This window comes from Pezoporus flaviventris, unplaced genomic scaffold (genome assembly GCF_033815535.1).
Source record: "Pezoporus flaviventris isolate CSIRO_AGI_PZ_B2104156 unplaced genomic scaffold, CSIRO_AGI_Pfla_v1 ptg000031l, whole genome shotgun sequence".
Lineage (NCBI taxonomy): Eukaryota > Metazoa > Chordata > Aves > Psittaciformes > Psittacidae > Pezoporus > Pezoporus flaviventris.
The window spans coordinates 41,220,760-41,235,799 of NW_026892579.1; the positions used below are offsets into that span (position 1 = coordinate 41,220,760).

The 15,040-nt window shown below is 40.7% G+C and overlaps 1 protein-coding gene and 1 long non-coding RNA gene across 2 annotated transcripts; both read right to left on the reverse strand.

The window, feature by feature from the left end:
• Positions 1–202: 202 nt before the first annotated feature.
• Positions 203–2,062, reverse strand: LOC133272998 (uncharacterized). The gene is made up of 2 exons (XR_009744631.1): positions 1,288–2,062; positions 203–581 (listed from the first exon to the last, which is right to left on the reverse strand). It is a non-coding gene; the product is annotated as an uncharacterized LOC133272998 (long non-coding RNA).
• A 67-nt stretch (positions 2,063–2,129) lies between these two features.
• E2F6 (E2F transcription factor 6) lies at positions 2,130–10,660 on the reverse strand. The gene is made up of 7 exons (XM_061460827.1): positions 10,431–10,660; positions 8,203–8,251; positions 6,635–6,851; positions 6,173–6,332; positions 5,003–5,116; positions 3,359–3,506; positions 2,130–2,604 (listed from the first exon to the last, which is right to left on the reverse strand). The coding sequence occupies exons 1-7, from the start codon at positions 10,494–10,496 to the stop codon at positions 2,558–2,560; spliced, it is 801 nt and encodes a 266-aa protein (XP_061316811.1). The 5' UTR covers positions 10,497–10,660; the 3' UTR covers positions 2,130–2,557.
• Between the last annotated feature and the right edge of the window lie 4,380 nt (positions 10,661–15,040).

Sequence of the window (15,040 nt, forward strand, 5' to 3'; positions counted from 1 at the left end):
TAAAAACTGCAGTTCACATCTGAAACCCCTGACAAGTCATTTCCCATACCAAACACCGCCTGAACTGGCAACTTGTGGTGTTTGTTCCAGATAAAGAGTCAGCAAACCCTGACCATTTTATAATGACAGATCCTGGCTGTTGCTGCTGCTGATTAAGGCATTCAGATGCTCAGCCATTCGTATTGAAGGGAAGACAAAAACGTTATTAGAGCTTTTTCATTTATTACAGGCAGAGTCCTCCAACAGCTGAGTGAAGTGCTTACACATACAAATATGTTGAAAATGGACAGATATGAACTCATCAAAAATAATCTTTCAGAACCTTTCAGGAAAAAAAATTAAGGATTATAATACAGATTCAGAGTAAGGCCCTATCACATTTATCTTTGAAGTGAGCTCATAACTTTTATTTAAGTTCAGCATAACTCAGGAACCTTTCCTCAAGTCCAGTTCTCTCAGCTAGTGTATTGACCTCATATAGTACCTTGTTTTCCAGTACTGCAAATACATAATACTGTATCCAAGTAGTAACAACAAAGTGGTTTAGCCTTCAAAAGTCCATTTGTTCTGCTAAAGGTGCACTATTAAGACAATAAATGTATTTAAGAAAATAGTTATAACTGCCATATTGCAGCTTATTCAATTTCACTGGGCTAATTGTGTAACTTAAGTAAAAAGTGTGAACAAAATATTGCCCCTAGGCACAGTATTTGGGATTAGTTTTTGGTGCTGGGAATTTTTACATGTTTCACAGAAAATATTAGCCCCAGTTGTTGAACCACAGTAGCGGGATCCAGGCTTCCCTTAGGCACTGACCTCTCTCCCAACCAATACAGAACAGCAGTGCAAAAAATCAAACAGCTCCTTTGCCACCTAGCCAGAAGCCAGCTTTAAAAGAGCAGCACAACCTTCTCCTGCAGAAAGATGTCATTTAACCCCTGCTGCAGCTCCACTTGAGGAACACCTTCCCCATTTCTATTGTGATCTGCATATGAAACATGCTTCCACTTTGCTTTTATTATTGTAACAGCTCAGCCTATAGTTTGCGTTTTATAGAGATGCAGAAAAATAGCACTCTATGCTGAAGTCCTGTATTCTGCAGCGAGCAGCAGCACACATACACAAAGTCAAGATTACTTCCTGACACAAGCTCACACTCGGTGCATTTCCCAGTTCACACAGTGTAATGCTAAGCATTCTGGGGAACTCATGAACCTTGTAGAAAACCAGGTAAACAATCAATCTGTATTTAGGCATATTTAAGCTCTTCAGTGCCAACTGCCCTACCTTATTTGTACAGTAGCACACTGGGCATTTAATTTCACAGCATCTGTCTAAAATAGTCGTAGAATTGCTGGTTAAAACCCTCAGGGCTTTATTAATTTTGTTGCTTCCACCTGTGAGTAGATGAATAGTTGTTAATACTGTGTGTCTGGGAAAACAAGGACTTGAAGTTCCAATTCAAAAACCACCACCCACTCCTCCCCACACAGAGAACAATGAAGTTCACTTTTCCATACAACATTTGTATGGCAACAGTTATATCATTTTAAAATAATGGTACCAAAATGATGAAGCTTCATTTTACAGATACTAAAGATGGATGAATACAGATGTGGTTCTCAAGTACTGTACAGATTTTTGCCAGCTGAAGACACAAAGATAATGGTAGTAGGCTAAAGTTATGCTGTATGTAAACTCTAGAAACTGGAAGAGACCAATTTAAGTAGTTGTCGATCATCATGTTTCTTCTGATAATTGCTACAGTATTGTGGCATCAAAAGAATCAGATCTAACTGCTAGCTGCCAGCACCACGTCTAACAGACCTCAAAGTTCCACATCGATTTGAGTTAGTAGTTATCCAGTGAGTTCTGTCAAAGACAACCCAACACATCTCAGTAGACTGATTACACTATGTAATATTTTTATAAGCTTATTTTATTTCTTTGCTGTACAAAGGCAGAAATGCAAACTATCTCAACAAATCTACATCAGTAACTACACAGACATGGTACAGATATATACAAAAAGCTGTTACTTAACTTCAGTGTTCATACCACAGGTCATATAGTTCATACCACTCCTGCATGGAGAGCTGGATGCAAACAATGCAAACAGCGTCTACATCGCGTTCCTTATAGTGAAGGCTTCTGATACATCAGTTCTTTATTACTCTCACATCCAACAATCCTGCTTAGTAGCAGTGCAACCTCAGAACTGAAAAGTGCTTTTATTATATACATTCTCACAAGGATTGTGGATCCTTCCAAATATTGTCATTTTTAGAAGTAATTAATTGCCTATATTTTCCTTCAATTATTTCATAAGCTAAAAATACCATTTTCCCAAAGGTGTGTAGATTACATGCAATTATGAAAACAAAGCTCCTAAAAGCAACTCTAGGAACTGGCCTCCTTTGACTTGGGAAGATGAGCAATCCTGTGAAAGCACTTCACTTTTGAACATTTCAGGTCAGTAAGTTTGCAGATCCAAGAAGCTTTGGAGCAGCTCTATAATACAGATATTTACATTTCCTATTAGGTTTTTGAGTTGTAACTAATCTGTCAGCTCAGGTGGTTTTTCTTCTTCCCCCAGAGATCTCACTTTGAAAGGAAAGTAAAAAAAAAAAAGGAGTATGATTAGTGTTGCTGTAGGAAATAAAAGCGAGCCATTTTTCAAGCAAAATAAAGTAAAAAAAAGACCACCAAAAAAAAAAAAAAAAGCTTAAGACTAAAAAGTGAGGTCTTCCCCTCAACTATAAAGCAGCACTGCTAAAAATAATTTATCTTTTGTGTTCTGAGCTACTGCAATTCCTGCCATGTTTATTTTTAAATCACAACATCCTGCAGCACTGGGGCTCCTGAGAGGCAATATTCCAGCCAATCTTGGTTTGGGAGATCAAAATACCACCTCCCATCTGTTGGCCCTCCCTTAGACAGGGCAGCAATGAGCAAGAGCAGCACACTCTCTTGTTTGAAACAGCATCTTAGTTCTTATGGCAATCAGCGAGCTGCTGGACTCTGCAGTGAGGCAGCCGAGAACTGACACACACTGTTCCATCTGGAGAGCACAGCTCAGGCAGGAAACCAGTAACAAGCAAAGGAAGAAAAGGGTCACAGTAGAAGAGTGCGTTGCTGCGTGTGCACATGCCCTGTGCTCTAACCTCCTGCTGCTGTGAGCCGACCCAACAGTACAGAGTCCTCTTTTAGGCATCTCACTTACTCCTACACATCTTGGTCATAAACTATGCTCAGAAAATTACACTTGTGCAGTACAGTCTTCAACTTTATCAGAACGGTATGACCATCTTTAAAGAAAATATTAAATGGGGATAAAAGTGTAACTCAAGGACACTACCTTCATCAGGAGGACCTGCGGGCTCAGTTTCAGAAGTGACTGTATCTGTATCTTCAAAAGTTTTGGCACCTGGCTTCTCTGGTTCCACCTCACACAGATACACATCAATAGGTCCTTTCGTGCTCTTCACATGTACCGCTATGCAGTCCTACAAAACAGCAACTTGTGTAAAATTTGTTCTTTAGTCTATATGCATCAGTTATCTATTTCTGCATATATATCAAAGCCAGTGGATGAAGAATAAAGAATGCCATTACCACTTAAAATTTCATTACAAGTGCTACATAAATTATGACTATTACATAGATTTGCAGGCAGATTATTAAGCACCATCAAGTTAAAAAGGTTTCACTTTGGATGAACATGCACTTAATGAATCTATTTAGTCTTTTTACAGACCTTTAGATATATGACCAAGATTTACAACATGCTTAAGAAGAGTAACACAATTTGACAAAATACTTGACAAGTCAGTGCCAAGGGTCAGAAAACAAATGAGCACACAGCGCCTTTCATAATATGGCAAAGCAACAGAACTGGATTACTTTTACTGTTCTTCAGTAGATGTCACATTGCAAGGCACACAGCTAATCAAATTTAATGGACCAGAGAGAAGATTCTCTTCTCTCTAAAATACAGCTTTTTAAATGCTGCCTTCTTTTGCTTCAGGAAGCCTCTGAAATCTTGTCATTTTCCATCTTCATAGGATGACAACCAGCTCCTTTTACAGTGAAACCCCTGGAGATCTATGCAGTGGATCTACATCTTCTGGTTCTATTGATTCGTATCTCCTTTTCCTACAATATTACCTCCCTTTCTGTGCACACAGCAAGGCAAATTTGATGACTACACAGTTAAGAACAGTATAGAAGATGCATGCACACAAGGAAACCAGAATTAAAGCTGCTTTTTTTTTAAGCTTACTTACAGTATTTCCTCTCTTTCACAGCACTCCTTTAAACAGTGTGTTCCCAGTACATTATCCCTGATGCAGCTGCAGTGTGACTGGGTGCAGAGGTCAAAGCTAAGGCTCCCCTGCATGACCCAAGTGGGAGGATGTGGGTGGTACCATGAGGTGAGGATGGTGAGTGGCCCTCAAACTCCAAGAAAAATCTATCTTGACATGATCTATTAGAGTACCAAAAGATTTTCTTTTGGTAACCATACTGTGCATTTCATACTTTATTATTATACTAACAATAGCCATCTACTCATTAAGCATTTCTACGCTGTTAAGATCATTATCAAGTCAGGCTTACTGTTTTGCTTAGTGAGATTTACAGTATTTGTAAATGTTAGCATACAAACATTTACCAGCTCTTCAGAAGTTTCATTATCCTAGTAATTATCAAGCAAACTGGTAGTGGAAATAAGTAACTTTTACTACAGCTGGTCCATTCTCTCTAGAAAAAACATATAACTAAAGCTCAGACATGTTGTTTAACAATTTAGGTGAGCAGAAAAATACTGCAAATTAGTTTCTTGGACTACCAGCCCTACAGCATTATTTAGTGAAACAAGAACAATGAAGTACCAATATTTGCTGTATGTGACAAAGAAACCAGAAAACAATTACTGAATGCTGCTGCAAAAATCACATTTGAGAAATTCTGTTCCCTTAAGAGAGAAATGTGCAAAACTTACTTCTTTAGGAATTGGTATTTCCAACTTGGTTTCCTCTGGAGCTTTGATTGCAATCACAATCTGTTCTTGAAATGTCTGAATGCTACGGATATCCTGGTATGTCACATAAGCTAGTGTATACATTGGTCAAGGATCCTGTACAGTAATTTGCTAGTGGGCAGAAGCAAAGAGTATGATATTAAGTTGATATTCTGCTTCAACATATCTTAAGAAAAGTGGTAAATAGTTCAGCTGAGGTTACTTTAATACCGGCTTTCTAAAACTATTAGCTAACAAGTGGAAGATCTTTTTTCTTTATTTATAGGAAGAAAAGAGCTTTAAAAAAAAATGAAAATATTCAATATTAAGAAACCACACATATTTGATAAGCAGTTTTCACAGATATGGTCATTAAGTACACAAAGCAGAGGGAATACTGTCCTTGAGAAACTACTTTGTTTTGTAATAACTATGCACATAAACAATTCCCTAGAAAACTACAGGATTCTTGTCTTAACCAAGATAGGTAAGGGGTAATGAAAAGTTTTCCTGGTATCATAAAGAAAATGGGCACGTTTCATTTGAGCACGGGCCTTAACATTCTGCTACATAAGGTAGCCAAAGAGCATCTTATTGTAAGCCAAGCCAAAAATCCAGTGTTTATATCATATTAAAAGAAATGCCTTTTCAATTATCAAAGCCCATCTGAAAGACAAGACTGCACTGGAACCACTCTCAAGAGACAGAACAGTATTAGGACACAACCAACGTACCATTGTATCTTCTTGGGAACTGGCCACTGGGACTCTGTTTTGGGTCCTCTTTCTCATCTCACTAAGCAACTCAATCTCACTGGTAAGTCAAGACCTGACACATAGTCAGCTTTATTCTATAATGGAGAGAACAAGTTGATGGTCAGGGTACTAAGACTACCGCCCCACTTCCATTCTTCTGCAGTGGAAAGGTCACACAAGTACGGGCTCCCTGAGAACAGGCTAGATTACGTATGATACTGTAAAGCAGGGCACCTGACTAGTATGCACTAATACAACATAACCACAAGGTTTCCTAGCGTAAAAACTCATTATCAAGTATTACTGCACACCTGTGGTACCAGCCTACAGTTATTACTAGATACCCAAGTACTTGCAACAGAAACCACGTTAAAGTAATGCAAGAGATAAAAGGATATTTTGCATTTTCTTTGTCATCTGTTAGTTCAAATAACTGATGAGCACAATCCTTGATTAAATCATCCAGAGCTTCTTCCATGGCTGACAAGTCAGAAAGTTCATCTTTAAGTGTTTGCTGCTCTGGTGCTTTTCCAACAACTTGGTCAAGACTAGAACCTCTAGAAAAACATGAAGTTGTCTAATATGTTTATATAAATATGAGCCTGTTTATTGAATACAAAGTATACTAACAGAAACAACCAGGAACTCTGGGATACTTTGCTGAAATATGCTTCAGTGTGCTTTTGCACTTGATAATTGTTAGCACAGTAATTAAGCTTAAGGATACAGCAGAACTTAAAATATTGTTATATATTAAAGGTAATTCAGTATGCTTAAAAATACTATCAAAGATATAAACATTACTCAATGTTGTTGGGTTTCATTCTTTCAGAAATCAGAAGTTTCAAAGCCAACTCACACCCACTGGATAAGATTCTTAGATCTTTTCTGAATTAAGTGGATTCCATCCAACACATTGGTGATGTCATACACTCTTCGTTTTCGTACTCCAAGTGTTGTTGCTACTTCATTTAAATCAAGAACACCGTCTGGAGCTGTTTTGACAAGATCCATGAATTTTCGGGTCAAATAAACCAAGGATGCATCAAATCGAGGCTTTCTGACTTTCACAGTTCCTGTAAAGTTTTGATAGAATACTTACAGTGAACTACTATACAAGCATGCAGCACTCCTTAAAAAAAAAAAATAATGATGAAGTAACAATGAAGATAAGAGTCTGAAAGCACTGCAATTATTAACACTGACATTGTAAAGGCATCATATAAAGCCTATTAGCAACATGTACTTTCACTGGTGTGCAATGATCCTGTCTAAATAAGAAGCATGCGTCTTCATGCTTCCAACATCCATGACTTCAAACCGCTGGTATAGGTATTAATAGCTGTGTAACTGTATGTTCTGTAGGCCATGAGCTCAGAATACTGAATGAATACCAATGAAACCTTTGGTTAACTACAGATAGTGTCAGGACACTGCCAGAGAACTGCAGCTCTATCATCTGCTCCATCACTCTTAAAATATTTTTTCTTGCCTTTTTAGCCTAGATTAACCAGTAGATCTTCCAAATGATATACAGGCATGCTTCAGGAGTTCGCTTGGTTTCAGAAACTGTTTCAGCCTGGCTGTGACCAATCTGTTCTGGAGTATGAGAACTTAAAATACAGACAAACTCTGGTTGTACTATCTGGTCTAAGGGCAAAAGAACTGGTCATACCACTGTTAAATTTACTAATGCAACAAAGATTACAGATACCAGGCCGCCACAGATTTAAGAGGGATCCCAGTGTATCCATTACCAGCCTATTTGCAGAAATGTTATTGGTGAACAGGTTGTTTCACTTTACATTTTTATGTATGCATAAAGCATAAAAAAGCACATATTTTTGGGGCACAAACAAATGTGGTACACATGCACTCATCTGACGCTAGAGCCAATGAAAGACTGTCAAATCCCGCTGTTAAGGATGAAGGAGACATGCCCTTTTACTCGCAGCATACCATGCATTCTATGGCTGCGAGACTGCACTCTTTAACATGAAGTGACAGGTTCACCAGTCATGGTGAACTCAGTTATGGAGTGTGATACTGTGAGATGTGTGAGACTTCCATTGGTGAGGAGAAAAAAGCAACCCCAAAACCAACACACTCACTAAAGCTTGTATTTACATTTATTAATACCACTTGAAAACAACATTTGCCAGCACGATGTTCCAGTTTTCTCTAACTCACTTTTCCTGTACATTATTTTCCTTATAGCAGTGGGAAGGTATACTTTCAGCATAGGAAAAAACTACGGAGAATGTGCTGCTTCATATTTTTCTATTTAATTTACTGTGCAACATTCCTCCTGTTCTGCCTATATTAGATACAAATCAATTTCTCACTTGCATACAACATGTATTCAGCATTGCAAAAAGCATGAAATACTTCAAGAATAATTTTCACATATGGAACATTGCAACTTACTTCTCACAACCTGTCCACCATTGTTCACCTTCAGGTTGATCATTGGTGGCTGGGGAAAAAAAACAAAACTGACATAAAACACTACCTACACAGGAAGCTTCTCCAGAAGAAATCCCCAAATCACCTCTAGATGCTACAGGTATAAGGAGTGCTGACAATTCAACAGGTATTACTGTGAAGGTCTGTCACTGGATAGAAGGGATACATGCTCATTAATCTCTATCAGAATTTTCAGCCCTTAATCTCAGAACACTTTCCTCTGCCGTGGAAAGTAGGAACCACCACTGAACTCCCTAATGCTCAAGCAGTGGTCACAACACAGATGCCTGTAGAAACTCTACAAATAAGAGCTTCAGCTACTCCATGTAACAGCTCACATACAGAAGATGTGCCACTGTTATACAGCATCACAATTATGTATTGTGATACAAGACAGGCAGCAGTCTACTCTTGTCAAGACACTGACATGACAAGCCTAAGCAGGTACTTAATTCTACCCCTTGCCCCAATTTAACAAAATGAGTATTTTCAAATTCAGACCCGTTCCAAGTGGAAGAGACCCAAGCTCTCTGGTTCAACCTCCCACTCCAAACAGGAACAGCCATTAGATCAGAGCAGCTTATCAAGGCTGCTATCAAGGGTAAACCAATTGGGTCCTCAAAATTTCAAGGCATAGAGGCTACACCTCTCTGGGCATCCCTTTCCACTGCCTTGTCCAACCTCATAGTGAAAAAAATTCAGGCTACATCAAGTTGCAGCCTTTCCTGCTTTTTTTGTTTCAATTCATGACTATTTTCTTTCAGCCTCCTATTATGCATGGCTGTGGAGCATCTAGCACCAGCTTCTTGTTCACTTCCTCACAAGTACTGAAAGTCTGCTGTGGCTGACATCCTGAGAAAGCTGGCTTATGTCATTGAGAGGTTGCTCTCATGATCTTTGACAATCTGGAGGTCAGCCACAGCTTGGTGAGCTTCACTTCAGGCCCTTGGAAAAATCACAAAGCAAGTTCTCTTGGATGCTATTTCCAGGCACATGAAGGAGAATGTGATTGGGAATAGCCAACATGACTATATTTTGCAACCTGATTACCTTTGGTGACAAAATTACTAGGCATGTGGATTCAAAGCTTTGGACGTTATCTACATGAGCTTTAGCAGGACTTTTGATAGAGTCTTCTGCACTTCTTTCTGTATTCTTTCTGCCCTTCCGAGAGTGCAAACATAGCTGTGCCCATCCCTCCACAAGGTTACTTGTCATCAGTATCAGGATGTCCCTGTCCTTACAGGCCTCCATCTCCTTGGCTCCTCCAGCTTTCAAGTTTAAAAATCCCAGCTACCTGTTGGTAGTTGAGCTAGAATCTGAAGCCTGAATAAGCTAGAATCCAGGTTCTGTACTCTGTTACTAGCCTTTCTCACTACACTCTGGGTCTTAAACTCCAGTATTCCAAGCCAAGGCTGCTAATGATTACCACAACCTCAACTTCTCCATTTATGAGAAGATTCAGGAAAGCATCATGACACATCTAAACACCTATATAAAGGCACTGTCCTATACACCCCTTGTTTCTTACAATCATCATCTCCAACAGTAATGAATTTCCTATTACTAATGTAAAAACGCCTGTAAACTTTTTCATGGCTTTAAGACAATACTACCAAGCAATATTTAGCCCAACAATCAAGTACTAGTAAGAAATAGTAAGAAATTTCCCATTTCCAGTGTAAGAACTAGCGCAAAAGTAGCCCAAGGTTAATGAAAAATAAGCACCTTTAAGAAGTTCCACAGAATTGAAAGTGGACCCGGTTTTTGTTAGCTAGCCCATAACACTACAAAAGGTAGCAGTGGAAGCTGCATATAAGACCACCTGAACATCATAGATCTTCAGAGCCTAACAGAATACACATTTGTTGTCTGTTTCTCTCAGACATAGCTACAACAAGCGACTTAATTCGATGAACAAGCCACAGGTAAGAAAACCACCCTTTAGCACTATGACTATCACCAGCTTCCTTCTCGGGGCAGCCTGCTACAACGCAGACGAGGGATGGAAGGCCCGCCGGCTAGGCCTGACATACCTTTCCATCACGGTGATCTCCTGCCGGGCAGGCGAGTGGGAGGAACTTCGGGCATGCCCCCAGAGGCTCCCGCGGTGGGATCAAAGCGTTGCCGTGCCGTCCCGCCCTTTCCCCATCCACAGACAGCACCTCCCTTCTCCACCCGCCAAGTACCTCACTCACACGCAGTGTGTCCGGCCGCAGCGGCCTCAGACGCTCCCACTTGGCAGGGCTGGTCATGTTCGCCCGGCCCCTCCTCCTCCTTCCCCGGGCGGGCCGATCGGCCGCGGCCTAGCGCGGCGGGAGCGCTCTCTCACCGAGGCGAGCAGCGACAGACGAAAGGCGCTCAGAGGCCTTCACAGCGAGCCTGCAGCCCCATGTCGCTAGCAGGCACCGCCACCGCCACCGCCATCCCCACCCCACCTCGGGGAGGAGAGAGCGACCGGGACCCCCCCACCCTCACCGCAGCTCGCTATGGCCGCCTCACCCCACCTGACACCCCCGTCCCGCTCCCGCCAGACCACGGTTGGGCGGGAGAGCGGAGCCCCCGCCCCGTTGCACGCGCAGGCGCACAGCCTCCCGCCCGGGCAGCGACGCGAGCCGAGGGGAAGCCGCCGAGCTTTCCCTCACGAGGAGGCGCGGTGGCCGCTCCCCCTTCCCGCCGGCCCTTGCGGCGCGCTCGGGTTTCCCGCCCGTCCCGGCCCCGGGCAGGTGATGCACGCACACGTGGGTGTGTGCCGCCTTCACACGGCGGGCGGCCGCGCGGCTCCTCAAGGGACACTTCCCTGGACGCCGGGAGGAGCGTGACTTCTCCGGGTATCTCCTGGACTGGCATTTCCTCCGCTCTTGCCGCCTTCCCAGAGCGACGGAGGAGACGGTTTGCCCCGGCGAGGGCCGGCCTGAGCACGGCGCTGGGCTGGTGTGGGTTGAAACGGGGAAGTTCCCACCGCTATGTTTACTGCGAGGAGAGAGGGTTTTGTTCACTCCGTGTACACAGTGAGCAAGGAGAGAGCACCCTGCCTAAATAGGTGTGAGAATAATCAGTATTGCTTTCTTGTGAAAGAATCTGATTGTGTCATAACTTTGTAGTGTAAGAAGGTGTCCTGGTTTCAACTGTAACAGTTAATTTTCTTCTTAGTAGCTGGTGCAGTGCTGTGTTTTGGATTTAGTCAATCCAAATAATGCTAATGACACAAATATTTTAGTTGTAGCTCTGTAGCACTTACCCTGATCAAGGACTTTTCGGTCTTCTTCTCTGCCGGTGAGGAGGGGCACGGGAAGCCGGGAAGAAGTAGACACAGGATACCTGACTCAAACTAGCCAATGAGGTATTCCATACCACAGCATGTCATGCCCAGTATGTGAACTGGGGAGGGTTTTTTGAGGGATTGATCACTGCTGGGGTCTGGGTGGGTATTGGTCAGTGGGTGGAGAGCAATTGTACTGTGCATCACCTGGGTTTTGGTTTGGGTTGTTTGGCTTGGGTTTTTTTTTTCCTCCTTTTAGTTTTAAATTCTCTCATTTAGTAGGTATCTAATGCTTGTCAGACGAAACCCTTGCTTTAAAACACAATTCTTCATTAGATAGCTGATCTGTTGATTGATGGCTGTTTACAGCTGTCTTGGTTTAAGTCCAGTCAGTAATTTAGAACCATGTAGTCACTTACTCACTCCCCCCCTCCTTCTTCCCCCTCAGTTCCCAAAGGGATGGGGAGGAGAATCAAAAGAATGTAACTCCCACGGGTTGAGATAAGAACAGTCCAGTAACTAAGGTATAACACAAACCACTACTGCTACCACCAATAATAACAATGATAAGGGAAATAACAAGGGAAGAGAATACAACTGCTCACCATCTGCTGACCAATACCCAGCCTGACCCAGCAGTGATCTAGCCCTTCCGGATAACTGCCCTCAGTTTATATAGTGGGCATGATGTGCTGTGGTATGGAATACCTCTTTGGCTAGTTTGGGTCAGGTGTCCTGTCTCTGCTTCCTCCTGGCTTCCCCTCCTCCCTGGCAGAGCATGAGACTCAGAAAGTCCGTGGTCAGAGTAAACATTACTGAGCAACAACTAAAACCATTGGTGTTACCATCTCTGTTCTCAGGCTGAAAGTCAAAAGCACAGCACTGCACCAGCTACTAAGAAGGAGAAAAATGACTGTACTGCTGAACCCAGGACAACAGGGATTAACTGCCCTCTACCATGTTGTACATCAGATAAGTTTGCCATGGAATTCTTTTGCTTAAAGAATTTGTGAACTGTTTTGCTTATCCCACCTACCCCTTCAGTGAAATTCCCAGTCACTTCCCTGTCCTCAGGGCAGGTGCTCTGGAGAAATGTGAAACTCATTGGACATCATGTAAAACTGCCAGTCTAGCGTGAGGAATGCAAAACCATGAAGAACTTCATTCGTCTTCTAATACGCCAGACTAGACATGTCAGATAACACTCTTGAAAAAATTCAGTTTAAACTACTGTTTCTGACCCCTTCAGATTAGACATTCGTTTGGGGTAGTTTACGTCACCACTGATCCACCAAATGTCTTGATAGAGAATGGAGTTTTCTTCTTAGTAACCAATTTTCAGGCAACTACTTGGATGGTAATAGTTGTCCTTGAAGAGGTGTGTGGAACAAAGGTGGGTTGCTCTCATGCTCTAATAAATTTATAAGGAAAAAAAAAAGGGAAAAAAATATGTTACTGCTGCTCAAAAGTGTGATGCCTGTTTCAGGAGACATGAAGCTTTCAGTTGTGTAATGAAAAGCAACATGCAAATTTTGATTGTCAGTATTCTATTGAGAGTTTAGACTGCTGCAAATGTAGAAGGTTTTCCTGTCATGGAAGCAACACATCACTGAAAAATGCTAATTTTTGTATAGGCAGCATGATCCTTGCTAACTATTCTGTGGTGATAAACATAGTCCCATAAAGAACTAATATTTCTCTCCCTTTGTTATACTCTTAATGTATGTTACCACTGTAATCGCAGTTTGTTTAAAACCACCGTGATAAAGGTGTTTTTTTTTTTTCCCAGCTGGAACGGCAGAATGGTTTAGAACAGGCTGCTTTAGTTTTGGGTGATGTAAGGAGTGTGCCATACAGTATAGAAATCATTGAATAGGGTTTTGATAATTGTTGGGTAGTCAGATATTAGGAAGGAGGCTAACAACCTGCAATTTGAGGATCAGGATACGTAAGTTTCTGTATTAACCCATGTGGAAAACATTGCATCAACTTTTAACTATGTTGTTGTTCCAGCCAGTCGTAAGATCAAATTCTGTTGTTCCTCTGCTTCTCTGTCTTTGGCTGCTGAATATCTGAGTGAAGAAAAGCCTCACATGAATGCAGATTCAGGATTTTTTTTCTATATTTACATGAAAATTATAAAGCCTAATTATTCATTTAAATGAAAATTAGATTTTGGAGTAACTGACCAGACTATTAGGAGTTTTGGCTGTGGGATTCTGTTGATCAGAACGTTTTATTTTAGTGTGTTATTATTTACATTTTATAAAGCTGATAATTGAATTTATCCTACAGTCTTTATTACTCTTGTAGATAAAAATGTAAATTATCCCCATTTACTAGTATCTTATTGCATATTAAACTGGTTTTGCATGCTTTTTAATATCCTCAGACTTTGATTGTCCAAGACATGATTCTTAAAATGAAAGATTTGCTTATTTATCTGAAATTGTTTTCTTCGATTGCATTGATTTTTAATCTGCCACCAGGGGGCAATAATTCCATTTCCTAAATCTGATCCTTTTAACATTAAGACATACTAGAAAAGTGGTTTCATTACAATTTTTGAGGGACTATATACGAAAGCCAAAACATAAAAACATAACTTCCTTGGAAATGCTGTACTTGTGTAATTTAGTATTTTACTCTGCACTACTTAGGCATGTAGGTTTTACTTTTATTTTGAGCACCTGAAATTAGACTGCTTTGTAAGAATTCTTACTGATGAGCCTCATGTAGTACAGTTGTGGTGCAAGGTTTGGATTTCATGTAAAATAGGATTTTTTGTGTTCTTTATATTGCCACTGTAATATTAAAAAAAAACACCCTGTTTTGAAAGCCGTTACTTTCTTCTTTTGTTTGTTTTTACACTTATGTCCTGCTAATATTTATTATCCTATATATGTAATCCTGAATTTGGAATTCTGTCACCTGATGGGTGCCTTTATATCCTTATATGATATGTATCTTTTTATTTATGTACATAGTAGTTCCAGCATACTGCAGTTAAAGCCAAGGCTGCCTTCTGTACGATTCTGTATCAAATACAATCTTCCCTTTAATGGTAATAATCTTGTAACTGGATCTTCCATTAGGCGCATGAATATTACTGAAAAGATGAGCCAGAGGAAATACCTTCCTTCAAAGGTACAAAAATACAAAATTATGAAAGACAAAAATAGCTTTATCTGTTTAAACCATATAGCCATATTTTTGTATATTAATCTGTCTATATAAACTTCCTAGGCTCAGCGAGGTCCTACTTAGGTCCTACTAAAGTCCTCAGCACTGCATAACAATTGGGCATAAAGGTGTAGAACATCGCTATGTAATTTTTTATGCTGCAAAATGTAATGATTTAAATCTTTTTCTGGTAATAGTACTGTCTTTCTTGATGTGCTCTGCTTAACCTGACTAAAACAATTGTGCCAATTGTGACACCATTGTGACTACATGGTGAGTAGTCATCCATTAATTTAAGAAGGCAAATCTTATTTCTTTACTTTGTCATGTCAGTATGAGGAAGATCAAGTCATT

Bases quoted from the DNA above. Each gene is read 5' to 3' on its own strand.
- E2F6 (XM_061460827.1), bottom strand. From the start codon at position 10,496: ATGACCAGCCCTGCCAAGTGGGAGCGTCTGAGGCCGCTGCGGCCGGAC. The intron at 8,252-10,430 runs GTACTTGGCGGG...TTTTTTCCCCAG, and splicing joins ACACACTGCGTGTGAGTGAG to CCACCAATGATCAACCTGAA. The intron at 6,852-8,202 runs GTAAGTTGCAAT...AAAACTTTACAG, and splicing joins TGGTGGACAGGTTGTGAGAA to GAACTGTGAAAGTCAGAAAG.